Source organism: Nothobranchius furzeri, chromosome 3 (assembly GCF_043380555.1).
Source record: "Nothobranchius furzeri strain GRZ-AD chromosome 3, NfurGRZ-RIMD1, whole genome shotgun sequence".
Classification (NCBI taxonomy): Eukaryota; Metazoa; Chordata; class Actinopteri; order Cyprinodontiformes; family Nothobranchiidae; genus Nothobranchius; species Nothobranchius furzeri.
In genome coordinates this window covers 72,139,230-72,166,346 of record NC_091743.1, presented here as the reverse complement: position 1 = coordinate 72,166,346, position 27,117 = coordinate 72,139,230, and the positions used below count along the sequence as shown (strand labels likewise).

Here is a 27,117-nt window from a genome sequence, read left to right as displayed (position 1 = left end):
ACTGGTACGGGGGCCTGAAGAAGCCAAAATACCTCAGAAATGTATCTTTCCCTACAGTCAGGAGTGACTACTGTGAGATTCCAGCCATGTTTGCTTTTCTGCATAACCCACATGAGCCTAAACCTGTGTACTGGATTCATTTACGTCATTAAATTAGTTTGACATGATAGTTTTTTTCTGGGCGAGAAACTATTACGAGTAATATTCTGAACGATATAGCCAACCCCTAGATGGAATTTAAATATTTTACATGACTTATAATTATAATGTAAATAACAGTGCCTGTGTGACATTTGAGACTTGTAGCTCTACAACCACACTTAATTTTCATAAATATAGTTGTTCACGAGTGAGGGAAAGATGGAGCATGAAATTGATAGGTGGATTGGTGCTGCGGTGATGCGGGTGTTGTACTGGGTGTCTTTTTATTATACACTCACCTAAAGGATTATTAGGAACACCATAGTAATACGGTATGTGACCCCCTTTCACTATCAGAACTGCCTTAATTCTACATGGCATTGATTTAACAAGGTGCTGAAAGCATTCTTTAGAAATGTTGGTCCATATTGAGAGGATAGCATCTTGCAGCTGATGGAGATTTGTGGGATGCACATCCAGGGCACGAAGCTACCGTTCCACCACATCCCAAAGATGTTCTATTGGGTTGAGATTTGGTGACTGTGGGGGCCGTTGTATTACAGTGAACTCATTGTCACATTCAAGAAACCAATTAGAAATGATTGGAGCTTTATGTCGTGGTGCATTATCCTGCTGGAAGTAGCCATCAGAGGACTGGTACATGGTGGTCATGAAGAGATGGACATGGTCAGAAACAATGCTCAGGTAGCCCGTGGCATTTAAACCACGCCCAGTTGGCACTACGGGGGGCTTTATTGAGTCATCTCGCCTAAAGTGTGCCAATAAAACATCCCCCACACCATTACACCACCACCACCAGCCTGCACGGTGGCAACAAGGCGTGATGGATCCATGTTCTCATTCTGTTTACGCCAAATTCTGACTACCATTTGAATGTCTCAACAGAAATCGAGACTCATCAGACCAGGCAACATTTTTCCAGTCTTCAACAGTCCAATTTTGGTGAACTTGTGCAAATTGTAGCCTCTTTTTCCTATTTGTAGTGGAGATGAGTGGTACCCGGTGTGGTCTTCTGCTGTTGTAGCCCATCTGCCTCAAGGTTGTGCGTGTTGTGGCTTCACAAATGCTTTGCTGCATTCCTCGGTTGTAACGAGTGATTATTCCAAAGTTGCTCTTCTATCAGCTTGAATCGGTCGGTCCATTCTTCTCTGACCTCTAGCATTAACAAAGCCTTTTCGCCCACAGGATGTTTTTCCCTTTTCACACCACTCTTTGTAAACCCTAAAAATGTTTGTTGGGGAAGATCCCAGTAACTGAGCAGATTGTGAAATACTCAGACTGGCCCGTCTGGCACCAACAACCATGTCACACTGAAAATAGCTTAAATCACCTTTCTTTCCTATTCTGACATTCAGTTTGGAGTTCAGGAGATTGTCTTGGCAAGGACCACACCCCTAAATGCATTGAAGCAACTGCTATGGGATTGGTTGATTAAGGAGAAGAATTATATATATATATATATATATATATATATATATATATATATATATATATATATCATCATCATCATCACACACTGATGAAATTAATCTCTGCATGTGACCCATCCCCGTGGGGAACGGTGAGCTGCAGCAGCGCTCAGAAACTCTGGTGGTTTAACCCCCTATTCCAACCCCTTAAAGCTGAGTAAAGTCTTTGGTATGACCCGGCCGGGATTTGAACCCCGGTCTCTGTCCCAGGGAGGACGCTCTACCACTAGGCCACTGAGAACGTGTGCATGTTTGTTTAGCACTGAGGAATTGAAGGGTCTACAGGCTCTGGGTTTGAGGGTTTATGTTTTTCATGTTTGGGTCACTTTGTCATCGCAGCTGAGGCGATTCTCTGGTTCCACTTTAAATGTTGGGCTAAAGCAGCACAACTTTATTTCAACTAATAGCAAAAGTAAAATAAAATAAAAAACTGTTTGATCTTAAAAATTTTGAGTGAAAATCCTACGTTTGGAACTCTTCTGGATTTTAAATTTCCTTTCTCTGTTTTTGTTCATCAGAAAAGAGACGGAATAAAAAAGGACTTGGAAGGAAGAAAGAGAAGAAACGACTACGGCAGCTCGCCATCAGCAGCTCCTCCAACTCAACCACAGACTCACACAGAGAACCCTGAGGGTGGTTCTGGTACCATAGAGAAGGTTCTTCATCAGAAGCTGCAGCAGAACAGAAACGTTTAGCAATATTTAAATCAACAATTCACTTTTCACTCATTCAGTCTAAACAGGAACTAGTTCTGCTCTGTAGTCACACCAACTGTTTATGGTTGAGGTTTTTCTGCTCATTCAGTTTCTGACTCTCTGGTTTCTTTTCTCCAGAGTACAAAATATATATATATAATAAAGAAGCAATTCTAAATTGTTTTCATCTGATCTTAATTCTGATGTTGCACAAAAAATGACTGAAAATTTTAAGTTTTTCAGTTTAATATTTATCCGATTTTGAGACAAAACCAGATTTTTGTTCCTCTCAGAAAATGTTTATATTAAAACAAAACTCAAATCAGCTGATGGTTGTAATTTCTGTTTGTTAAAACCTGGTTTGTGATGTTTTTGTGTTGCAGCAGAAGGAAAAACGCCATTTCCTTATGCATGTTGACACTTTTACAGATGGTTCAAATAAAGCTTTTGTCAAACAAGGTGATTATGTTTGATTCTTTGTTTTACAGGTCTGATTAAATATTTGGATATCAATGTGGGAGGGGCAGAACTGATCAGGGGCATGGTCAGGGAGTGGCCTTGGGTAGCACATGCCACCCTTGGAATCTGATTGGCCACCCCACTGAGTTTATATTGCTTGTAAAGCCCAAAACAGTAGGTGGCACCTTTAACTTTTGTTTTCTAGCCCTGGTAAACACAGCATTTCTCTATCTTTACAATTATTATGTTTTTTTCCTATTGACATAATTAGTACTTGAGTTCTGGTCCAAGTCCAGTTGGTGTCAGTAATGCACCAAGAAGTGACTAAACACCACAAAACAGTTCAAAGGAAAAGAAAAAGAAAGAGAGGAAAAATTTACACAACATGGAACTCATGGATTGAACTGTTCATGTTTTTAAGTCCAGGCTCAAGACCTATCTATTTAGGTTAGCTTTTATCTACGGTACTTATTTACTAGTTTTGTTTCTCGTTTTACATGACTATATTTTATTGCTTGCTTTGCATGTTTTGTATAATTATATTTTAGCATTGTTTCATTATCTAATATTATTTTACTGTCTATATGATTTTATTTACCGGTATTGCTTATCTTCTTACTTTTGTCATTTATATTAGCCCTTATATTTTCATAGTTTTTACTCATTTTAATCCAGTGTTTTCTCTGTAGGGGCCCTCTGCCCTGGAAGCGGTGGTCGACTGTAGCTTCCTGGGCGCTCTACCGGTAGTGTTTAAGTGAAGGTGGGGGTCTATGCTCCCCCTCCTCTGAGCGCCCTGACTTAGTGTGGAAGACCTGATGCTGCCGGGGCAGACGGCTCCTCTGATGGTGTTTCCTTACCTTACTTGGCTCATCTGGACTCAGCCAAATATAAATTTTACTGATGTGTGTGTGTGTTTGCATATGTCTGTTAATGTTTTTAAGCTGCTATGGGAATTTGGGGTCATTTTATAAAGCACTTTGCTTGAAAAGTGCTTTATAAATAAAACCTGATTGATTGATTGAACTCAAAAATTCACTAATGCAAAAAAAATAATAGTAAATAAATAAAATAAAAAAAACAGGTGCCACCCCATTTTAAAAGACCTGGACACGCTACTGGAACTCAACTACAGTTAGCATTGGACGGTTCATTTTCTTTTGAGTTTTATTTTTATTGTTTTCTAATAGTTTTATGATTCTGCGACCCCAGAATAGATTTTATTTTTTATTTCAAAGGTGCAAAAAACAAACCAGGTTTCTCCAACTCATCAAAGGTTGAAGCAGCTTATATTGTGGATTTTCTTAAACAAATCAGGGCAAAAGATCAAAGAACACAACATATTTTGATCTTATTAAGTAAATTAAGTAAAGTAAAAGTTACTTTACTCTTCCTGAGTAAAAACTGATTAATAATCTTAAATAATTCATTGATGGAGCTGCCCAAACAAAAATTATTTCACTCAACAGTTTAAAAACAGACTCGGATACCGAGGTGATGAAGGCAACAAATAAATGCAGCTGGTTTAATTTCCATGTGAACCAAAATGCTTTTATATTTCAGAAGACGTTCCATTGTAACAAAAACAGCCATTATTCAGTCGTGAGACAACAATGCAAAGACAAGAACTGTACAATAAATACATCGGTTCTGGTCAGAGTCCAGGTTCTGGAGAACATTTACCCTAAAATAATAATAATAATAATAATAATAATAATAAACACTGTTAAAGCGAGGTGACCAACCTGCAGGTGTGGCTCAACTATTGAGTTGTTTCAAGTTTCGCACGAGAACAGGTGACAGGAAGTGATGCGTATCCACATCCTCCATTTTAAAAGTGTCCATTGTTTTAGTTGTGGGTGAAAGCAAATTTCCAGAATCTTAATAATCCCAGATTCAAACAGAACTGTGTGTTACAGAAGGCCTCAAGCTAGGAATTCAACCGACAACCTGTGAAGAGAACTCCCAAGATTTCTCAGCCTGCATCCACACCTGGAACATCTTATATGCTTTTATTTTGAAAAGTGAGATCTAACCAAAGGTTATTAACTTTGTTTTATTTGTGTTCTGCTGTTAAATAACAGGAACCTCGTGTTCTGTTCTTTTTAAAACCCAGTGTTTTATTCTGTTAAAAAGCCAGTTTGTTCTGGCTCAGGTGGTTCTGATCTCACCTGCTGAAAACCTGTTAATATTAGCTTCAGCTGTTTGGAAACTAAGTTGGTTTAAATTTCTTGCTCTGCTCTGATTGGTCGATCACATTTCCAGCTGAAGCTAAAGCACAGACTAGAGAAGCACCAATTCTGGTTTCGAGGGTTGATGCCGATTTATCTTATACTAATTTAACAATTTCTGCTTAACCCTTTGATGCATAATGGTCACGACAGTGGACAGGTACTCAAAATTGTTATTTATTTATGTTTGCTGCTAAGCACAGCTGTTGAAGACTTTATTGCATTTGAGCCCCTCCATTTGGACTTCAGTAAGTCAAGCCGACATATTTCATGTTCAGAATGCACGCTGTCCACTGAGGTGGACATGTAATAAACTATGTGTAAATTAAATGTTACAAAAAATATGTAAATATGAAATTTGTTTCATTCACACCTAAAGATGAATGAAAAAATGTGTTTAAAAAATCATGGTTGAAGATTTCATAATTCATGCATCAAAGGGTTAATTAGATAAGTACAAACCTTTCATAGCTAACATGAATTAGCGCATAGCAATGGTGAGTTCACGAGCTCGGAAAATAGTCAGATTTCTTTGCGTCTTGTTAACATCAGGTGCACGAACCCCAAAAACTAAATAAATCAGAACTGATCTGGTGCTGAATTTTGGTTGATTCTAATTGGCTGCATCTGTAGAACGGATCAGAACCGCTCCACAGAACCATACTAACACCAACAGAACCTCTACTGAGACTGTTGGTGACTAATTATAAACAACAATCTCAAATGAGCTTACAAACGTCTCGAAATGTTCTCGAGGCCTCATTATCTCACTCCCACCCGTCCCAGGACGTCTCTGCTAGAGCACTGGAACCCAAGCGATCTTTTTTAAATTACAGCGAGACAGAATTTCTTCTTAACATTCAGACTCGAATGGACCCGTCTGTGAACTCTCTGTGAGCCTTTGTGTGAGAAATGTGAGAAAAATTTGGGAAGAGTTGGAGACCAGATCAGGAACAAAATAAGACTACACTTTTTGACTGAAATGTAACGAGAAATGTAGCCCTTTTTATTTGTAGCTACATCAGGCTGACCAGCTAACATCTCACCAAAGTGTCGTACGTACCGGTCCAAGGTGACTCAAACTGAGAAAGCGCCGATTTTCTTACCATTTTGTCTTCAAAATGCTGCAAACATTTGAGCTTGAAATTTGAATAACTGTCCATAAAAAACAATATAAGCTAATATGTTGGTAGAGTTCCTAGAATGAGATGCAGACTGTTTAAAAAAAAACCTCAGGATTATCTTTAAACCACAGAAGCGTCACTAAAAGATGAAGCATCGCCATGGAAACGGAATGTAGTGTTCAAGTGAAGCTAAGAAAAGAGGATTTAAAGTAAGTTTAGAGGCACAGAGAAGCAAACGTTTGTGCTTTAAGGGATGACTGATTGACTTTTAGGGGTAAATGTAGTGATCTGGACAGCGGTACCTTCTGTCACCACACACACACACACACACACACACACACACACACACACGCGCGCACAAAAACAGGACCTGTAACAGACCAGCTTGACCAAATATAATCGCTAAAAATAAGGCATTTCACTTTGAATAACAGATGAAATAAAAGGAAACACATGTCTTATTTGGTGGAAATTTGGCAAAAAAGTAAAGAAGTTCTATGGAGCCACAGAGCTGTGACAAGGCAACAACTATGGACTGTTTTTTCTTCTCACTGTAAAGAAACGTGGCCTGTCGGGACAAGACATGGAGCGTGTGCCCATGCATGCACACAAACAAACATCCTCCCAACGTCACACACTCTCTCTCTCTCACATACACACACACACATACACTGTAATGGAAATCACACAGACTCACAACAAGACACTGTGCAAAAATAATGTTTCCATGTCTGAAAACCAAAAGAACTGAAACATTTCTTCAGAATACACACCCTGTTGGATTGAGTTAAATCAGCCACTGTTACCTCCTGTTACTGTACACCCGCCCGCCCCACCCCGATGGAAACAGAAATACACAGAGCCTTTAAAAAAACAGCAATGTACAGCCACAGATTTACATATGTAGAGTGAACCGCTGGGAGAGGAAAACAAGCTCACGTCTCTCTTCGTTGGTTTGTGAAAACAAACAATCTCATCTGAACACAACTCTGGCTACAGCTCAAGACTTGACCCCAAACTACGGTCGTTTTGCACTTTTCCCGCGGATGTTTCTCTGATTTATCCGTGATTGTTTGGAATGTCTGGAAGCTTTTCCTGTCACACGGCATCCCAACAATAATGAGATGTAATATCATAATTGTGTCTTTTACAGTAAGGGTAGATTTTATTGGCCCAATATTCCTCCTTAGTAAAGCCCATTTAAAGTCAGGCACATCCTCGGGCAGCCCAGAGCTGCTAGTTTAATTTAAATGTCAGGTCTTTGTTTAACATCATAACGAGCAAGGAGACTTTAAAGTAATAAATCAGACTAAATGTGTGACGAGTTTCCCTTTAGGCGGCAGACATGAGCTTCCACAGGAATGCACCTTGAGCTCCTACAATCCTCTTCTGCAGGACAGGACTCCGATCTCCTGCTGCCCCCTGGTGGCCGGACTAAACGTCCTCTGATTGGACTGAACCACTAGAAGGAGACCTCTTAAAAGTGACAGTGTGACTGATTTTAACTACAAAACCCTAATTTTACCCTTTATTTGGGCATATTAAACACATTATTTAGCTTTTCAAAGGAAGCTACTGCAGAAACAAACGTCATTAGCTGTGATGAATCTGGCTAACAGTAACGAGGGCGTCAGCCATCAGTTCTGATGTCACCAGCTTCTAACCTCTAGATAACGTCATGAATCAGGAGATATAAAAACTCAAAGGGTAATTAGTTAAAATCTGATTCAGCTGCACGTTTTAATGAGCTACATGATAGGATGGAGGGATTCTCGGCAGCACCAGCTCTGGGCTTTAGTGTCACGTTAACCCTAAGCCCTCTTGGAGCACTGGTTGTTCTTCCAAATGAAGTTAGTTTGGAGTAATCTTTTTAATATTGCACTGGTAGAATCTGTAAAGGAAAATCGTGGAGTGTGTAAGAACATAAACCCCTTCCTCCGTTCCCAAACCGTGGGGAGAAAATCAGGAAGTCACCTCTAAAAATGGAGCAGGAATCTGGGTTTTTGTCTGTGATGCTCCAGGCTGGGGTTCCCGGTTCCCTCCTGCGCTTTCCGGTCGAGACGAGCCGCTCCTGATCCAGTCCGATGTAGAATGACAGGAAGATTACAGACTTTGTTTACCACTAGTTGTTTGTTGTTGTTTGCAGCGGAGTGGAGAAGATGTTGGGTTATAAACATGTTGAATTTAATCGCCATATTAAAAGTCTTTACAGGGTCAGACAGACGGCACAAACTTTACACGGCTGAGACAAGGGAGCAGGAGGAGCTTCTCTGAAGGTTCCTCTCCTCTACGCCTCCTCCTGAACCTCCGGTCTCTGCTCCTCCTGCTCCACCTCTCCTCCAGTCTCCACCGCCCCATCCTTCTCAGCTGTGGCTCCGTTGCTCTGGGTGTTGGAGTCTGGTTCCTGGGGCTCTGAATGCCCATCCTCTAAATTTCCCGGCCCGGATTCAGTCTCCTCAGTCGGAGGCGGGCCGGAATCTGAAGCTGAGGTAGACGGGACTGAAGAGGAGGAGGAAGAGGAGGCAGGAGCTGTACTTTCCTTTGCGTCTCCTGCTGCTGTCTTCTCCCGCTCCTCTTCCTCCCGCGCTCTCTTTCTCCTTCTCTTCGGACTTCCAGGTGAGCCATCGGCGGCGCCTGGAGGCAAAGCGGGCAGTGTCATGATGCTGCCGTGAGGCAGGAACATGTGCGGGTACAGCAGGCCGTGCGACATTCCTGGGATCAGGAACGGGTTGAAAGTGTGATGGCCGCTGGCGGCTCCCAGGTGAGCTGGGCTCAGGTGGGCGCGGCTGGTGGAGGTGATGATGGCCGCCTCTGCTGGTCGCTTGGTGCCCTCCTTCTCTTTCTCCCCTCCTGTCGTGAAGGAGGAGGTGTTCTCTCTGTCCGCGGTGGTGGAGGAAGGGCTGGCGGCCTCAGATGGCGCCGTTGTCGTGGTAACATTTGCAGCTGAAGCTGGAGGAGAGGCTGAGGACGAAGGCGAGGCGGAGGAGGAGTTTGGGTGAGGAGGAGTGGGGACGTGCGCCATCATTGTGCCGACGCTGAACAGGGCGTGTTGAGGGATGGCGGCGCCGTGTGGGTGCGGGATGCCGTGCAGCATCATGGGTAACATGCTCAAACCGTTCTTAGCGTCTTCAGCTGATGATCCGGCGCTTCCCGCTGGAACAGCAGCAGGAAAACCGTGTGGGAATCCAGCCGCCATGATCCCAGAGATGGGAATCCCAGGAATGCCACCACGAAGGTTCTGCAAGGCTACTATGGAGTCCATGCTGCCGATAATACCGCCGTTCATGTACAGGGGGGGGCCCAGGCTAGAGGAGGCGGAGTCAGAAACAGAGAGGAGGGGCTTTGGCATCTCACTGCGAGGCCGCCGCCCGCGCCGCCGAGAACCCGGGTCTCTGTTGACCGGCTCTGTCAGGATCCGGGAAAACTTTCCCTCAGGGAGGAAACCCTGCAGGAGAACAGGTCAAAGGTCAAATCCATAAAGTTTCAGACTTTTCTGATGTGTGGATTTCTACTCACAGAGTGTTTGACCACTTCAGCCCAGTCTGGAGCCACAAAGTACTCCGAGTTAGCGTCCAGCCATCTGGAGAGTTCCTTTATAGCGGGAGCCATGGCGCCGCCGAGCTGCCGAGGAACACGAACGGAATTAACTCAACAGGAAACAGGAACACTTCATGTTAGTGCTGAAATCATTTAGCGTGTGTGTGTGTGTGTGCGTGCGTGCGTGCTCCCCACCCTGCGTCCTGTCCCCCGGTGCACCACGGGGACCCGCTCCTCCCCCGTCAGAGAGTTGACGTCCAGCTTGGTGGGGTCTTTGCAGCGATGCCGCCTCTGTTTGGGACGCTCCACAAAGCCATGCAACAGGCTGGCTCCAGACTGCAGGAGGAGAACAACAGACCATTTATTCAAATGAAACCAGCATCACCTCGTCTTCGCTACAGCCCTGAGACGACCCACAGCTCGCTGTGCATCAGACAACAGAGGTCTGACCAAAAATTCTGATTTAATGGAGGAAATGACTCCATCATCCCCAGAGTCCCTCTAGTGTTAGAAACAAAAAACCATCCATCCACTATCAGGCCAGAGGTGAGACACCCTGGACAGGTTTCCAGTCCACAACAGGAACACACACACTAGCTGTTTTTACAGGACCATAGCGTTTGCAAAACGGGATTTGCTGCGGCTCCCTGGGGAGGAAAAAAGTTCTTTATAAGATCAGACCATGGCGGTAATGTGGCACAATCATGGCAATTTTATAAAAGATTAGGTGATGGCAGCATAAAGGGGGTATGGGGGCGGTCTCTGCGCTGCAGCAGACTTGCGTTTATCTTGGACATAACTTGCTTTTTATTGCGAGTGAAGCCATGATCGTTACGTTTTTTTTAACAAGCAGCTGCTAAAGGTGTCTGTCCCCACCAGTCCCTGTGCAGTCTCTGGTGATCTGAGCTTCAGCTCTAACAGAGAGGCTCGTGGGGCGCTGCGGCGCTCCAGTTTGCCATGTCAGCTGATTTTGTTCAAAAAGCAAACCTTATTGCCTGTGTTTACTTTCATTTTCAATAAATTTGCCAGCCGGAGCTCAGCAATAACTGCCCACGTCATCATGACATCTGCCTCTGTTGCACCAGGGCGCATACGACAGACCATTACCGCAATATTACTACCAAGCGAGGCGGAACGAATGACGCAATATTCACGCAACGCCATGCCGGCATGGCGCATTTATAGACATACCACTGCGGCAATATTACGCTGGCAGGGTGCGTCTTATAAAAGCACCTGAAGTCACACCTTGGGACAACCACCCTAACCAACACTTGCATGGGGAGAACATGCCAACTCCACATACAAGGGCTGCAGCTAGGATTCTAACCAGCAACCTTCTTGCTTCAAAGCTTCCAACTGCTCCACCATGCAGCCCACTAGCACAATGCTTGTTGTTTACATGGTTTATTCCAAGTTTTCCCACCCACACCGATTTCATGAAAACACATGATCAATGCATTCCTACTTTTAACCGTTTTAACGGGACGTCGGGTCAGGATAGCAGAACAGGAAGAGGAATCAAACCACCACCAGGAGTGAGCTGAGGGTTACGGCTAAGCAGGCGTCGGCGTGACGTACGTGAGCGAAGGCGGGCAGGTCCATGCTGTAGCCCGGGTTCTGTCTCAGCCACTCGATCAGACCTTTGCTGGCAGCTTCTCGGTCCACGGCCACGATCTCCGGCTGAGGAGAACTCTGCGTGGGCGTGGGAGTAGAAGAAGAGGGCGTTGGAGGACCCGTGGGTCGTTCTGATGGAGATGGAGACGGAGAGGAGGTGGAGGAGGAGACGGAGGAGTGGCTGATAGCCTCCACACGACCCTGAAGGTGGAGACACACACACACATAGCAGCTTAAGAAACAAACAGTCCAGGCTCTTTTAGTTGAACTTTGACCCCTCGGGATTACCTAACTGAGGTTTTCCTTTCCTTTCACAGTGAAATGATTCTACCTGCTCTGACACTGACAGGCCCCGCCTCCTTCTACCCACCTGAGTCTCGGGCAGGTGCAGTCCTCGGCTCTTGGCGAACTCAGAGTACAGAGCTTCCACATTTCTCCTCCTGCCCCTCCTCCTTCTCAGGGAGTCATCTCCCCTCAGGCTCCCGTTGACTATCTGCCCCGTGACGGGGTGGATAAGCCCCGCCTGCAGGATCCCAGACATGTCAATCCCCACGGGGCCAGGCAGCGGGGCAGTGATGGGGGGCAGCGGCGGCAGCTTGTGACTGCCCCCTGCTGCTTCGCCTGCCCCCGCGCTGCTCGTGGTGCTGATTTCCCCTGAAGACTTGGTCAGATCTATGGCTGCTTCCTGCCAGCCATTTAACAACATGGCTCCATGTCGGTGAGAGGGCGGAGCCACCACTGGCGCCTTCTCACCGCTGGAGCTGGCTGTGGAGGTGTGGCTCGGTGATGACGACTTTCCAGCTAAAATCTTGGCGGCCGCCGCGGCAACTGCTTCATAGTCGAATGACCTGCGACCCCCTGCTCGTTTGAGCTCAGGAAGGAAGGGAGGAGCCACAAGTCTCTCCTGTAAGAGAGGCAAGGAGGTGAGGCGCCAAGCTCCGCGCCCGCAAGCGCCGCCCCGCGGCACGTACTGTCAGGGTGGACAGGGTGGGCGAGGGTAGACAAGGACGGGAGAGAGATGATGGCTTTGGTTAAACACATATGAGACACAACACAGAGGCAGCAGCAGCAGATCCAGACCTGGGCACCAATCCCAGTCCACCCAGCAACACCCTCCAGTTCCTAAACCAGTAACACCACCTGACTTTGCCGTTTCTGTGCAAAACTCGTGAATTATTCTGGTCCTACTCATCCTGAACAGCCTCGTTTAGAGAAACAGAGACTTGGGAATCATTAGGTGTTGTATAAAAACTAAACTTACTAGAAAATAAAGAGACAGAACGTTTAAATATAAAGTTTTTCACTTTGAAGTAATAACAATAAAAACCCTATTAAATCATTGTAATAAACAAAAAATTGCTAAATTTCCACTGATAAAATAATAAACTCTTCATTAGGTTCAAATATTAATGTTGTTTTCAAAACAATCTATTGTCTGATGCTAATATGACAACTATGTCCATTGTTTTTTTTTCATTATGTCATTTTGTAACAGAAATAAATAAATACAACTGTCCGTGGTTGCCACCAGTAAATCCTCCACTAGGGGGCAGTAGACTTGGATAAGGCAGCCTGCTGATCCATCATCCAGAGGACAGAAATGGTTTGACAATAATCTAAATGGGATTAATAATAATTATTTTGTAAGTTTTACACAGAAACACATTTTCACAATAACCAGAAACAGTTATTTTGGTCCTAAAATCTCTACAAACATGTAAAAGTGTCCAGTTGAATTCTATTTTTTAAATGGTTGTTTTTAACGGTTCTGTAAAGACAGCCCACGTGTTTTTAAAGCCTTCCCCTGTGCGCCCAGGTCTGACATCCACATTTATAATATCAGCAGAACAACAGAGACGATCAACTTTACATAAAGGCAACAGTGTGAACAAGAGGAGAAAGTGGTGTCCAGAGCAGCAGGAGGAACTGGATTCAGACTAAAGCAGGCCCAAATCATTCGTCTTTACTCAGACTTGTACCGTGGACTTTTCTGCTGGAACTGATGCTTTTGAAGTCCGTTTCTATGGTAACAACTAAACTTATCAACAAAAAAATTCTGCTTTCATTAACCCCTTAGCATTCCACCCATGGGACAAAACCCCATTGCATTCATTAAACCTGTAAATGTAAGGGGTTAGGTCTGGGGGGAACTGGACACCACTTGTGTGGACAAGTTATGAAGGACAAGGAAATGCAGACAGGTGATCTGATGCTGAGCGCTCCAATCATTTCGAGGCTCTCACCTTAGGGAGTCGTGTGAGAGGTGGAGGGACAGGGAACACGTGTCCCGAAGCGCTCTGCTGCACCCGCGGCTGACTCGGGACACATCCGGAGGCCGCCGTTGTGAGGAAACCCGGCCGGTGCTGGACCAGGCTGTTGGACAAACACGAGTTAGAGGCTAGGGAGGCGGGCGAGTCGTACTGCTCGCTGGACGACGGCCACTTCCCCTTCAGGATGGCGTGGCAGATGCTGTCTAGGCGGTTGATGATGACCCTGTCCTGAAGATGGAGAACAAAAAGTTCATGGGTCTTACGCAGGCAGAGACGCCTTAAAGGGATATTTCAGACATCTTAAAGGACTGATGAGCTAACGGCTCCTGCAGGAATATGAAGAACTCCCTGCGGGAGGAGCTACATTTAGCCGCTGCTAAACCAAAGAATTCCATGTAAGAGTCCTTTCAGGGATCCAACCGGTGAATTCATATTTAACTAAAACTGAACTATCCCTTTAACAAACTTCGAAAGCAACAGTTCTGGTACCTTGGGCCACTCTGAGAAGGAGAAAAGTGCTTTTTCCTGCAGCAGCTGGGCGATGGTCGGCTCTCTGGATTCGTGCAGGCTGTCGGGAATCTCACACATGGGAACAGGAGCGGCGAACCTGGGACCGCCGGCGTGCCCTTCCACCACGGGAACTACAGAGGCAAAACAAAGCGTCACCTTTCTGTATCTGACGAGAGGGCACACAGTCTCTGAGCGTTCGTACCTGGCGTGCTTGGCTTCTCCTCCTTTATTTGACCTTTCACCCCAAGCCCCCCCGACGAGTCCACCAGCCTGTCCGCCTGCTCCAGCTTCGGGGTCAGGACCGTGCTGTCTGCCTCCAGCAGCTCCTGCTTCATCTCAGCCTTGAGTTCAGGTAGCGCTGAAAGCTCCAGACCCTCCGGTTTGGTCTCGGAGCTGTCCGGGTCGGTCCCAAACCCCAGAACCTCGGGTTTGGCTTCCAGCTTGATGACATCAGGAAACGAAGGTAACTTCAAGGCTTCAGGCTTCGTCTCGCTCTTAAACTCAAACGGACAGGAATTGAAGCTCAGATCAGTGGGTTTGACGTCAGGCTTGTCCTCGGCGGCATCAGAATAAGCTACTAACTGGAGCGTTTCGGGTTTGGCGCTGAGGTCCTCGGACTTCACAAGGAGGCTGAGGTCTTCGGGTTTCACCTCCGTGGAGTCAAACTGCTCAGATTTAGTCTGTAACTCTTCAGGTTTACCAGCGTAAGCCAGGAAATAAGAATGTTTGAATTCAGAGCCGTTGGGGCAGACATCCTCAGAAGGTTCTGGTTTGGGTTCTTCTACTTTAACTGGTACCAGCAGCGGTTCTGGTTTGTTTTCACAGCTGTGGCTCTGAACAAAAAACGTCAGATCCGACGGCTTTGTGTCAGAATCTGGTTTGGTATCGTTCGGGTCGAGCAGGTCGTTTCTGCCGCTGAGATCAGGAGAGATGGACAGAACTCTGCTCTTACAGTCACTGCTGACTAACGGGTTCTGGTTCTGGTCCATCAGAACCATGGACCTGGTGGCATCCCCCTCTCTGGTGGAGCAGGAAGACTGTATAAATCCAGAATAAAGGGACAGATGGGTTCTTATGGGCTTTTCCTCACCATCTGGTTCTACTGGACCGTCATTTAGAGAGTCGTGGTCCATGCAGCCTTCAGAGACCAGGTGGACCTGGCCTGCAGGTTCTAGGCCGTCCATCGCAGCTGTCTCTCCAGGGGTTTGTGGACTTGTCTTCATTTGTACAGACGTGTCCTTTTCAGTCTGCATGAACACTTCAGGATCCAGAGGATCGTCTGCAGCCGGTTCCTCTTCGGTCCGAAACAACATCATCCCATCAGCCTCCTCCGGTGGGCCCTCAGAAGTCTCTGGACACACCAAACTCCCCTCTGGTTCCAACTTCCCAGCATTAGGATGACCCTCTTCTGGTGAACCCTCACCATTCTTCACACACTCAAAGTTCTCCTGGAGGTTCTTCCTCTCATCCGGGTCAAGTTCTGGGTCTCCATCTTCCATCCGCAGTTCTTCAAAAGTTGGATTCAGAACTCCCAAAGGTGGATCTGCTCCTAGAAACAAAACCAAGGGGTGATAACATGTATTTCTCCTCTACAGCTGAAAACACATCAAGGCTGCTGTAGTACAGCTCGCCAAAATAAAAGCATAACTCCACAAGGAGCACTAGGCTGTATTTTATATGTGTGACTTTACCAAAAAAAACGTCTGAAAAAGACTCTTTGAATATTCATGGTCTTTGAAAGCACGGAGTATAGAGAGAGTTGAATAAAGTTTCATTAAAAATATTTCAAAAGTCCTAAAAGATCTGAAACTGAAGAAAAATCATTAACCTGTAAGCTGCCCTGGTACCACGAGCACTCACAAGCATCACTATGAGCTCGAACAGAGCAGCACTTGGGTTCAGATTGCTCCTCTCAGATCACACTCTCATTGTCCACCTCGGTTCTGAAGTCCCCCTGCAGGACTCTGGAGTCCCAGTCTGTAGAACCATCCAGCACACGGCCCACCGGGAAACTACCCTGTGGGGTTTTCCCCAGGTGGACACAGAGCCCTGCCTGGTCCATCTTCTCTCACCTGGAGGAACTAATGGAGCTGAGTCTAACCCCTCCTAAGGAGTTGGGTTTCTGAGGCAAAAGATCTAATTAAATCTGTTTTAGATTAAATGTAAACGTTTAATAAACTTTATTCATACACACCTCCAAGCGAACTAGATGATATGAAATATTGGGATGGCTTTAGCTGATTTTAATCTGGCTTAAAGGGGTCGTTCACTTGTTTAATCAAAACATTTGCAGTGGCCTTGTAAGTCGTCCTCTGGGGAAGAAATATACCGGTACACCATTCCCAGGAACTTGCAGTGACCCACATTACAGTTGAGCTTCAGAAGACAGGATCTGGAGTCTTATTTCCTGATATCTGGACATCTCACCTCTGATTGGCTAACAGCAACACGACTCTACCACTGACTGTTTGCACTGGATCGTTGTTTTATCTCCACAAATAACACAAGCCTGGAGGAGTTCTGCTGAGTGGTGGAGCTGCTAATGCTAACAGTTAGCTTCTTCTAGCCAAGACGTTCTCTGATGTGTCCTGAACGCTAAACCACCAGCCTTCACCATCGTGAGTTAAGATGGGTGAGTCCATGACAGTGTGATGTAGATCTGTCAGGATTTTCTGATCCTAGAGTTTCACCGTCTGTTTTCTATCAGAAGCTAATGGAGGAGATAGGCGTAGGAGACTATTTTCATGTTCAGCCTGCATGAAACACTCAAGAGTGACTGATTATGATAAAAAATAATCATTAGAAATGGTTTCTGAGCTCCACACCTTAAGTTTTAAAAGTAAAACCTCAGTTTTTCTCATAATAGTATGAACATGAAGGCTGTGTTTGTTTTTGTGATGAAGGGTTTGAGCTCTAATCAAAGCAAAGCTTCCCGACATCTGAGCACCGATGTACCTTGCTGTAAGTTCTGTTCTTCTGCATGCTGCTCCTCACTCTCCTGCAACAGGTCCTCCATCTCCTCTTCCTCCTTCTCAAACTCAAAGCCAGCGCTCCCTTCCGGCTCCTCCCCATCCTCCATGGGGTTGGTGAGACTGTCAGACACATCAGAGTGACCAAGCTCGTCCTGCGGCTCGTTGGGGGTGAGGTCAGACAGTGCAAGCGGGGGAGGGGGGATGTAGGGGAGAGGCGGGCTGGCTGACAGGTCCGTTTGATCCGCGCTGGCCTCCTCATTTACTCCGATGTCCTGAATCAGGAAAACCAAAACATCAGAGCGACATAATATCTGTGTTGTGAGTTTAAAATGTAGTCATGACGGAGCGGGTCGACCAGAACCAACCTTAAACAGCATGTAACTGGATGACAGCGGCTCCACAGAATCCCCTGTTGAAGGATGAGTGGGAGGGGACGAAGGTGGGAGGCCCAAACACTCCTCCAGAGTCCCTCCTTCCTGCCCTGCTCTGTCTCCTCCCTGAGCCTCCTCATCCTCCTCCTCCAGGAAGCTCGCCTCCAGAGCAGAGGGGCCCAGAATTGGATCGGATTCGTTGAACATGTGATCAGCTGGACTGGTGTGATCTGTGCTGTCCCAAGGAGTCTGCAGGAACCAGGTCCAGCATTAAAAACACGCAGCCGGTTGGTGAACGTATGGCTCTGATCTGCCGAGTCGACGGCAAATCTCTAAAACGACTTTAATGAACAGAAACTATTTCAGCCGTTTCTGATTAACTTGTAAAAACATCCACCTGGAAGGTGTGCTACAGCTAGTTTAGTGATGGTTAGTTCATTGACCGGAAAAAGTGAGATTTTTTTATTGCTGCTTGGCAAACGGTGCATTCACAAACAGGAAATGAGTGAGCTTATTTAGATCTGTTTATAAACTAATTCCATTAATAAATAAACTTAAACAAATAAAAACTTTAGCAGCCAACAGTAAAATTTTAGGAGATTCCGTTTTCTCTTCCTTATCTGATACATCAAAGCTCACGGGAAAATCTAGAAAATTCCCGAGATCAGGAAAGAGTTGGCTGGAAAGTTAAAATAGATGAGATAAAAAACATAAACGGATCCATCATAAGATTTTATGTTATTTTGCGTCTGCTCCTCAGTTTTTTACCATTTGAAGGTTTCGTCTCACTGGTCCGTACTTTACATTTACTTTAACAGAAATGAGGGTCCTACCTGTAACTGGTCCAGCTCCACCAACGGCGCCATCAGCCCGGTTTCCTCGGATGACCCCTGCTCACCAACAAGAACGTCACTCCTCAATTTGGAGTCCAGGTCGGCCCCGCCCACTCCGTACGAGTTCAGCATGCTTTGACCTCCGGCCGCAGAGTTGAACGGGAAACCATTCAGAGCGTCTTTTGTCGTCTTTCCGATGTGCAGAGCATCAGCTGACATGGCGTCGTGCTGCAGAGAACCGAGTTCCAGGCTTTCATCCAGAGGAGCGCAGTCCAGGAAATCCACACGCGACCCGGGAACCAAACCCAGACTGGGGGAGGAGGAGTCATGGGCATCCAGTGGAGGAGGGTGGAGGTGGGGGTGGGAAGAGGAGGAGGATGGGGGAGAGGGAGCAGCCTGGTTGTCTGGGTGATGATGATGATGATGATGATGATACTCAGGAGGCTGCGGGGAGTGATGTCCGAGTCCTGAATCATACAGACAGCAGTGAGGATGAGGTAGCTGCATGTGGGACGACGAGGATGAGGAGGAAATTCCAGGATGGGTTGCTAAGCCCGCATGGTGGGGGTGATGATGACTCGGAGGATGAAGATGAGCGGGATGGCGTCTGACGTAGTTCCTGTGGGCCTCCAGGAAGCTGAGCTGTGGGTCGTTCAAGATGTAGAAGTCTGTGCGGCTCAGACCGTGACGCGCCGCCCCAATCAGGAGGTCCCGGTCGTGCTTCCCGCTTTCCCACCAGACTGGAAGGTAGAGGGAGGGGCGGCAGAGCTGGAAGCGGGCCGAGAGGAGAGGGTGGCGGAGAACCTGGTGAGAGATGACAGGTTAAAGGTCAATCTGTCAGAATATCAAGAACACTGCATCACGGCTGAAGCATCGTCCTCCTGATGGTTTACAGAATGTTTGTAAAAGCTTAGTAAATGATGTCATTCAGTAACAAACAATATCTATACGCCCGTTACATCTAAAACTGAGACGTCAGCTGCTTCCACCTCGGAAAACCCACCTGTTCTCTGATCTTTCGTAAAAGCTCGATGCGATACAACGTCCTCGCTGCTCGCTCTTCAGTCAGAGGCTCCACCATCACGGCAGGTTCCACCAACCCTAAAAACAAGCAAACGAGGGAGGAGAAGAAGGGAAAACGTAAGATAAAACCCCTAACCGTTCTGCTTCCAGCTAAAATCACCAGAACCATTCCTGAACGCACCTTCTTCCTTCCGTGGAGGAAGCTTGCATGCCGTCCTACACATGTTGACAAATGAGTTGAAGTATCTTTCCAAACTCTCGTCCGTTTTCCTCTCCAGTCGGGCCAGCGCCCTGAACTGGGACCAGTCGAAAGCCTTCCTCTCCGGGTCATACACGACCCCGAAGGAAGAGACGGTGCGGTAAAAGTCTGCCTGTTCTCGACGAGTCCACCTTAAACAGAACCAGGCCGAGCGTCAGAACTCAGAGGAACAAACAGGCATACAGAAACAGAACCTGCAGCTTCTTCACCTCCGCTGCCACTCCATGAACAGGGGGTCCGGTTCTGTGGAGACCATCGAACACCTCCTCAGATCTTCACCCAGCTGCCATGCCAGCGGTCCGCCAGCATATTGGCTATGGGTGGCTCCGCCCCCCGCCATGGCCATGCTGACAAGGCTGTCGTGGAGCAGGAAGTCGTGCCTCAGAAGGGGCTCCCGGCGCAGTGTGAAGCGCTGGTAGGCGGTGATCAGACGACGAAAACGGGCCGTTAGGGAGGGACCGGTGGGCCACATGGGCCGGGCCTGGACCACATGGAGCGATGCCACCCCACATCCTGTTCCTGTTGTCGTCGTGGTAACCAGAGGTCCATTATGGGTGCTGAGGTCAACGGACATCTGAGAGTCTGTGGAATTAAAAACAAAGTTTTTGTCCAACCAGCAGATTCTGACAAATATTCCCAACCCGCCAGTTTGCAGCTAAACATCCAGATACCAGCTGTGTCTGATGTCTTCTCCCTGAATCTCAGCTGGAACTGGTTTGTGTCTGTCGCCACGGTAACCGTCTCCCCTTGACCCGAACTGTCTGGCTTCTCAGACGTATCGGTGCTGGAGCAGGTTTCCTCCCCCTGGTGATAAACAACAAAACAGTAAATAAAACCTTTGATGCATTTACACTTTCAGCGTCTTTTCTCTTGGGTTTAAAAATATAATTTACAGGAACTAAATATTAATCATTTATTTTAATCCGACAAAAAACCTCGTTCAAGTTATCGAAGCAAACATTCCCGAGTCATTTGGAACCGGGAACTTTTTATTCCTGCTCTGCTCTGAGTTCTCTCAGCCACCATGATGGAGAGATAAAGCAGATGTCATGATTTTGGTTCTGATCGACCCTAACTGGGGTCTGTTCCTGAACCCAGAGGCAGCAGGTTGCTGTTCAGCTCTAAAGCAGCTTACACCTGAATCTCAGGGGAATTAAACCCAACAGGTGTCAGGTCTCAGGGGGTTTGTTACCTTGCTGCTCTCGTCCCGGTCCTCTCCTTCGTTCGCTTTGGTTTCTGGCTCATCCTTCGTCTCCTCCGCCTTACTGCTGCTGTCAGAACAATAATGCGATGTTTTACAAAGGAACAACTCAGAGAATCAGAAAACAAGCAGCTCATTCAGAGAAAATTTATCACCACTCCTGAAAAGTGTAAAATACAAGATAAAGTTTCTAAAGTAAAAGGAAGCAGGACTCGGCGAGAGAAGAAACCTGGATTAGAGCTGCTTAACATCTCCAGATAATTATAAACACTTAAAATAATGACGTCTTTATTATGGGAGAGTTTAAAACCGTTTTTCATGTTGATTTAAACCAACAGAATTTACAGAAAAGTGAAAAATAAAAGATAAACCGAACAAAAATTCCCTCATCAACAAGCTTTATCCTCCTGTAAAAACAGACTAAACTAAAATAACTTCAGATTAAAGAGCAAACTGCAAGTTAGAGACTCCCATGAATCAATGTTTGGACACAGTTCTGACACAGAGGAAACTTTAAATGTTCATAATTCTATTTATGATGGACCAAAACCATAAAGCTATGAGTTTGCTGCACACCCCAGAGAGCAGAGACAAACCAGAGGGAGAGCCCATCGGCCACAACAGAGAGATTGTGCTGTGATGTGAGGAGAAGCAGCGGGGGAGCAGCAGGTGAGTTAACGATGCTAGCTTAAACTCATATGCTAACATCACAATATTGTACAGATTACTATCATGTACCAGACAACTAAAATAGTATCAGTTGGTTAATATAATATTAATACTAGGGATGGGACTTGATAAAAAAATTAATCAAATTAATTAGTGGCTTTGTAATGAATTAATCTTAGTTAATCAAATTTTAATCATTCGGTAAAAGTTGCCCTCAAAAAACTTTGTAAATGAAAAATAATGAGGCAGAGAATCAAACATTAGACATGGTTATTATTACTGTAAACTAAAGCTTTTTAATTTCTAAAAAAAAAAAGCATTTAATTATTCAAATGTCACTGTGTGATATGAAACAAGACCCAAATCAAGTAAAATTTATAAATGCTAATAGAAAACAGCTGCAAATTGTTTCTGAGCCTTTACATTGTCTCTGTCTAGTTGAATTACTGAAATAAATGGACTTTGCCCCAGGTTCAATTTTTTCCAGTTTCACTTGTTTGTATAATCGCAGAGTTCTCCTAAACCCTCCTCTCTCTACAGTCACACCATTTGTGTCTATTTACCTGAAACAGGTTAAAAAAAGATCCAAACTGGACCAGAAACTGGCTCAATAACTCAGTACGGCTCTGACTCCAGAAACAAAGAGCCACATGATGATTTAATGCTTACACTCTACAGACACTGGCTGTGATACAGCGTCGGCGGGCGTCTGATGCGTCTACTGCCACGGTTTCATCTCTGAAACATCTGATTGGTGCATCTTTTAATCTTTTTCTCTCCCTATCCAAATTTTAGGGGAAACCCTGCAGATTATAGGAGATCTACCTGAGAACACCTCCAGGTGAATCCAGGTGAACAAACACGCATTGTTTCATCACACAGCAAGAACAAGCATTCCCTTCTGTGTTTTCTCTCTTTCTGACAGGTAAAGTCTCTGTTTTTCCTCACAAACCTTTTTAATTGAAGTTGAGTCAAACTAGTAGAAAAAAGCCGACTGGGGGAACAATTTCTCTTGCTTTAGTGCAGAGGAACCACCAGTCGCTCACAGCCGCTTTCAGCTTTTGAGTTTTATTTTCATCTATTCTCTAATTTCACGACCAGCTCTCAGTTTGAGGAGGAGGAACAAAGGCTGAAAGGTGGCAGAGTAAACAAAAATAAACATCAGCGACAACAGGATGTGTTTTATCCACACTAGCTATGAACCAATAATAGCAAGAGCAGATAACATTCATCTATTGTAGGATTAATATGAGTTATATTAACCCTTTTATCTGATGACTTCGGGAGGATTTTGTCTTAAATAACCAGAGAAAAAGTGAAACTAACTCAGAGATTTTAAACATCACTGTGATTTCATTAGTTGTTGGTTTGAATCCAGCATCTCTAATTTTATTTATTTTAATTAGTCGATACTAATCCAGTGAAAGGAATTCCATTAAAAAAATGTTTTTTTCTTCAAATTAACAGATTTAAGTTTATTCTCTAAACCTGTGCTTTATTAAAAATCTGACATGTTTTAGTACTTAAACAACTTAAGTCACTTCCTCCAGGTTTGTCGACATGTTTGAGTGACATCACAGATACCTGTCAGTCAGCTCGGGAGGCCCCTCCCCCCCTCCCTGCTCAGCAGACAGGGCGGTGACATCTGGCATCCCGACTCGTTCCAAGAAACACAGATCTGGATCGGCACGCATCGCGTTGTATCGCTCGTATCCTTTTCAGCGACACAAAGAGAAACGGGGACACGGTTACAATAAATACACACGCATGTAAACACACACACACGCGCGCACACACACACCGTGTTTGTGGACTCCTATGAGGAGAGATTTGTCGGCTTCTACATCCCACCATGTCACTGGAATCTCAATGTAGTCGATGTCGGGCATCGGAACCTCCAGTTTACTGTCAACACACAAAAACAAACAAACAAAAACAAACCAATAGGCTGTCAGAGTCTAAAAAAAAAGATAAAAACACAAAACAAGCCGCACATGTATCGTTTCTCCCCTTTGGACAAATCAGACAATTCTCAACTCCTTCCAGATTTTCCTGACAGAATGATGGAACCACACATCCCGCTGGATGCTGCATACCTGGCAGACACTCCCTCTGCAACCTGATTAGCAGCTTCTCCTAAAACCTCCACCTTCAGGTAGTACAACATCCGGACTCTGAGGAGAACCCTGTGAGGAGAAAAAACACGACAGGTAAACTTCGACATGATGGACACGCCTGGTGTTCTGGGACCAAACGTCAACAGTAAGAGTTTCCGGTTCTGGTTCCTGTTGTCCTAACGTCTCCACAATGAGACCAAAACAAAAGTAAAGTCTTTACTATGAGAGTTGAGAACCTTTGTAGTTAAAACTAAACCTAAGGTGCTGAATAACCAACATTTTATTAAATCATATTTGAAGGTGAAACGACACAAAACAGCATTAAGTGCAAAGGCACTATGCAAGCGTGGGTCACTCAAGGCGCGAACACATTAGCGTCGACCCGGTCAGGGTTTGGTTGGGCTGGATGGCGTGAGTTCGATCTCGAATGGCGGTGTAGTGTTCACATATAAATCCGAGGGACTTCTCAGGAATGAGGAAAACCCCGAGCCTGTGGGCGGCGTTTAATACATGCGGGCAAGTCCGTGGTGTCCTCCATTATAAGGTAAACAAAGGCGGACTGGGGAGAAGGTCTGAGAAAAAGAGTCGCCTCGGCACCGAAAACGAAAATCTGACTTGTGTGTGAAACCAAATTCCGGTGCCGTTCGGTACCTTTTGGGGCCGTGCTGATGCTAATGTGTAAGCGCCATTATTTACCAAAATATTAGCTGCAAAATATTGAATTAATTGTTTCTGGTAACTTTTGCTCTGAAAGAAACCGTGAAGAATAAAAAAACCTGCAGACATGTTTCAGGTAAATTCTTATTTGTTTCCAGCAGGACAGAAAAGACACATTTAGGGGAACTTCTCCTGAACTGACTTGTTGCAGTGCTGTTTGAGGTGTTTCTTGTAGCTCTCGTCCTGCAGCACCACCTCAGGGTTACAGTGGACCAGCCAATCAGCGTTCTTCACCTCGGGAACGTTCAGCTGATTCTTCAGCTTCTTCCCCTTCCTGCCCCGGGGAACCGGAGCTGACAAACCTGCCAAAATAATAGGAGAAAATATTTGGCTTCAGCACTGTATCGTGTTATTAAAGCGGGTTAACCTGATGCAGAATCTGCTACTAACCTGAGTGGTTGAGCAGCGCCTGGTCATGGCCTTCTTTAGAAGGTGAGATCAGATCCCAGATGAAGCTCTTGATCTTGTCATCTCCTTTGTAGTGTTTCAGGCAGTAAACCAGCAGAGCCCTGATAAAACACAGGAGTCATCTCGGACAATCACTGCTGGTTCTGATTAACCGTCGTCAGCGAGGAAACCTACCTACAGATCACCTCCATGTCCCTCTCCTGGAGGTGCCATTTGAACCGGCCGTGGTTGAGGATGTCCTTCCACCGGCCCCAGCTGGAAGCATTTTAAAAATGTCAGAAGTTAAATAAAAGAGATGGAAATGCGAGCATCCACACAAGTCAGCTTCTCTGTGGGCTGCAAGTGTTTACAGCTCCTCCATCTTTGGATTCACTGGAACAAATAAAACTAAATATTACTTCCCCATTTCCAGTAGAACAAAAGTCGATGAATAACACAAATAAATCTCATTTTCTCATCAGGAAGTAAACCGATATATCATTTATTTTAAATTTGAAGGAAATATTTATCCTCCCATCATAAAAAAAGAACTAAATAAATGGTTTTTATTTCCCAGAATATGGCCAGAATCTCACAGTTTCTAATGTCTCAAAAGGTTCCTCACTCGTGGTTTCAAAGTTTCCTGAGACTAAACTCCTCTCAGAATCATCACTGGTGTACTTTCAGTCTGAGAAAGAATCGCAAATAAAAATAGAGCAAACTCAGAACGATTTGAGACATAATGAAGACATTTTGTGAGCAGAAGATTTGCTAAACATATTCAGTTCAACACAATTCTGAGTGAAAATTCACTCATCGTGCTTTTGTTTATGTTTAAGTATTTAGCAGAAGCTTTTGTCCAAAGCGACTTGCAGGTGATAATCAAGCCTTCAGGTTGCCCTTGAGGCTAACAAAATACACTATTCAGTCAATTTTGTCTCCAACAAGTCGCAGACGAGAATATAAAGTAATCTGAAAGCAGGACTTATACTCATCATGACTAATGAGAAAAAAAAAGATTAAAACAAGTTTTAGTGTTCCACCCAAAGATCAGAAGATTCTTTTCCACCCGGAAACACTCGGCTCGAAGGTACCGCCTGCTGCGGTCGCCAAGGCGACGGGTCCTGCAGGGCCTCTCCTCCGAGTCGCTGTCCAGCTCCGAGAACTCCATCAGCTCGTCGTCCTCAAAGGAGTTGTAGTGACGTGTCTGCTTCCTCACACGAGGAGTGTCGATCACCAGGGACTCCTGCTCCCAGAGACCGCAAGAGAAAATCACAAAGTGGAGACATCTACCCCGATCCTAATTTCACTTCCATCATCCACTAAACGTCTTCATTTCAGTCACAGTGTTTTCTCTCCCATCAGACTGAGGAGTCGTTAGCCTCTATTGTGGCTCAGGGCTTGTAGCGCTGGTTTTGTAACACAGAACAAAAACTTGTAGCAGCAGCATAAAAATTGTTACAATCTCTGAAAACCAAAAGTAGTTCTTACAATTATTTAAACACACTGACCAACACTAGTAGTTAGGAATGTACAATATATCGGCATCAGTATATTAAAACTGCTTTCTAAGATAATAACTGTTAAATATGTGCATGTTTTAGTTCGATACAGGGACTAAAATGAACCTTAATGTCGTAAAAGCATAATAATAAATATATTAATAATAGTTGTGTTTATATCTAAGGTAGTTATAGTACCTGAAAGCTTTGTTCTAACGTCTGCTACTAATACGTCTAAAATGATTACATAAATGTATTTATTTACTGCCAACTTAAATATAAACATTGTTCTCATCACTTCAGAGGGACTGAAGGGCTTGGAGTGCACCCCCACCTACCTTCTCTGATCTGGAGTCTATCTCCACTTCTGCAATCTTTGCCCATTTCTGCCAGAAGTTTGGGTCGTCTAGCGAGATGTCGGTTCGGTTTCCAGAGGACACAAAACTGGCCTAAAAGAAAACCAGATGAAAGAAAATAAAGTCAGGAGAATGTAAATGAGGACAGGTATCCATCCTGACCTCAGGTCAGATCCCAAGTCCTACCTTTGCAAAGGTGGAGCCCTTCCCTTCAGACTGGATGGTGATGGTCTGAGTTCGCCTCTGAAGAATCTGGTCGATGTCTTCCTCACAGAACTTGGAGCCTTCGTCTTCTTCGTCCATCAGCGCCCCGTATGCTCCTTTCTTCAGCAAATCCTCCACCTCTAGTTTAGAGAGCTGCTGCACCTTCAGTGGCAGACACACACAGGATGAAAATCACAGCTCCGCCCATCCCACCAACACAGAAAAAGTTACGACTGCTCAGCACTTTCACCCCGTTCAGGCTTCCTTTACGGTTGATGTCTTGGAGGACAGCTTTGTCCAATCCCAGCTTCAGACTGGCCTTGTCGAACATCTCCCTCTCATAGGAGTTCCTGGTGATCAGCCTGTAGACCTTCACCGCTTTGCTCTGACCGATCCGATGGCAGCGTGCCTGAGCCTGAAGCAGGAGAAACATCA

The 27,117-nt window shown here is 45.3% G+C and overlaps 2 protein-coding genes across 10 annotated transcripts in view; one reads left to right on the top strand and one right to left on the bottom strand.

Moving 5' to 3' along the window:
• rspo4 (R-spondin 4) overlaps positions 1–2,366 on the top strand; it is a 37,789-nt gene extending 35,423 nt beyond the window's left edge. Inside the window, exon 5 of the mRNA XM_015958534.3 lies at positions 2,150–2,366. Coding sequence (XP_015814020.3) covers positions 2,150–2,262 — 113 coding nt within the window. The 3' untranslated portion in view covers positions 2,263–2,366. The remainder of the gene's footprint in view (positions 1–2,149) is intronic.
• Positions 2,367–8,299: 5,933 nt separating this feature from the next.
• Positions 8,300–27,117, bottom strand: part of chd6 (chromodomain helicase DNA binding protein 6) — a 64,370-nt gene continuing 45,552 nt past the window's right edge. For 5 of the 9 annotated variants that reach the window (XM_054731987.2, XM_054731981.2, XM_015958537.3 and 2 more), the window contains exons 20-45: positions 26,933–27,097; positions 26,665–26,844; positions 26,461–26,571; positions 25,664–25,866; positions 24,816–24,896; positions 24,624–24,742; positions 24,376–24,535; positions 23,496–23,585; positions 23,201–23,304; positions 22,984–23,113; positions 20,722–20,800; positions 20,201–20,333; positions 19,739–20,111; positions 19,452–19,660; positions 19,251–19,348; positions 18,248–19,051; positions 17,409–17,663; positions 17,027–17,315; positions 14,274–15,620; positions 14,051–14,202; positions 13,535–13,789; positions 11,662–12,261; positions 11,256–11,492; positions 9,870–10,010; positions 9,654–9,758; positions 8,300–9,582 (exon numbers count right to left, since the gene is read on the bottom strand). In XM_054731987.2, the coding sequence (XP_054587962.2) occupies positions 8,425–9,582; positions 9,654–9,758; positions 9,870–10,010; positions 11,256–11,492; positions 11,662–12,261; positions 13,535–13,789; positions 14,051–14,202; positions 14,274–15,620; positions 17,027–17,315; positions 17,409–17,663; positions 18,248–19,051; positions 19,251–19,348; positions 19,452–19,660; positions 19,739–20,111; positions 20,201–20,333; positions 20,722–20,800; positions 22,984–23,113; positions 23,201–23,304; positions 23,496–23,585; positions 24,376–24,535; positions 24,624–24,742; positions 24,816–24,896; positions 25,664–25,866; positions 26,461–26,571; positions 26,665–26,844; positions 26,933–27,097 (7,578 nt within the window). In that variant the 3' untranslated portion in view covers positions 8,300–8,424. The remainder of the gene's footprint in view (positions 9,583–9,653; positions 9,759–9,869; positions 10,011–11,255; positions 11,493–11,661; positions 12,262–13,534; positions 13,790–14,050; positions 14,203–14,273; positions 15,621–17,026; positions 17,316–17,408; positions 17,664–18,247; positions 19,052–19,250; positions 19,349–19,451; positions 19,661–19,738; positions 20,112–20,200; positions 20,334–20,721; positions 20,801–22,983; positions 23,114–23,200; positions 23,305–23,495; positions 23,586–24,375; positions 24,536–24,623; positions 24,743–24,815; positions 24,897–25,663; positions 25,867–26,460; positions 26,572–26,664; positions 26,845–26,932; positions 27,098–27,117) is intronic. The other 4 variants (XM_015958541.3, XM_015958538.3, XM_070549502.1 and 1 more) reach the window with 4 other exon arrangements.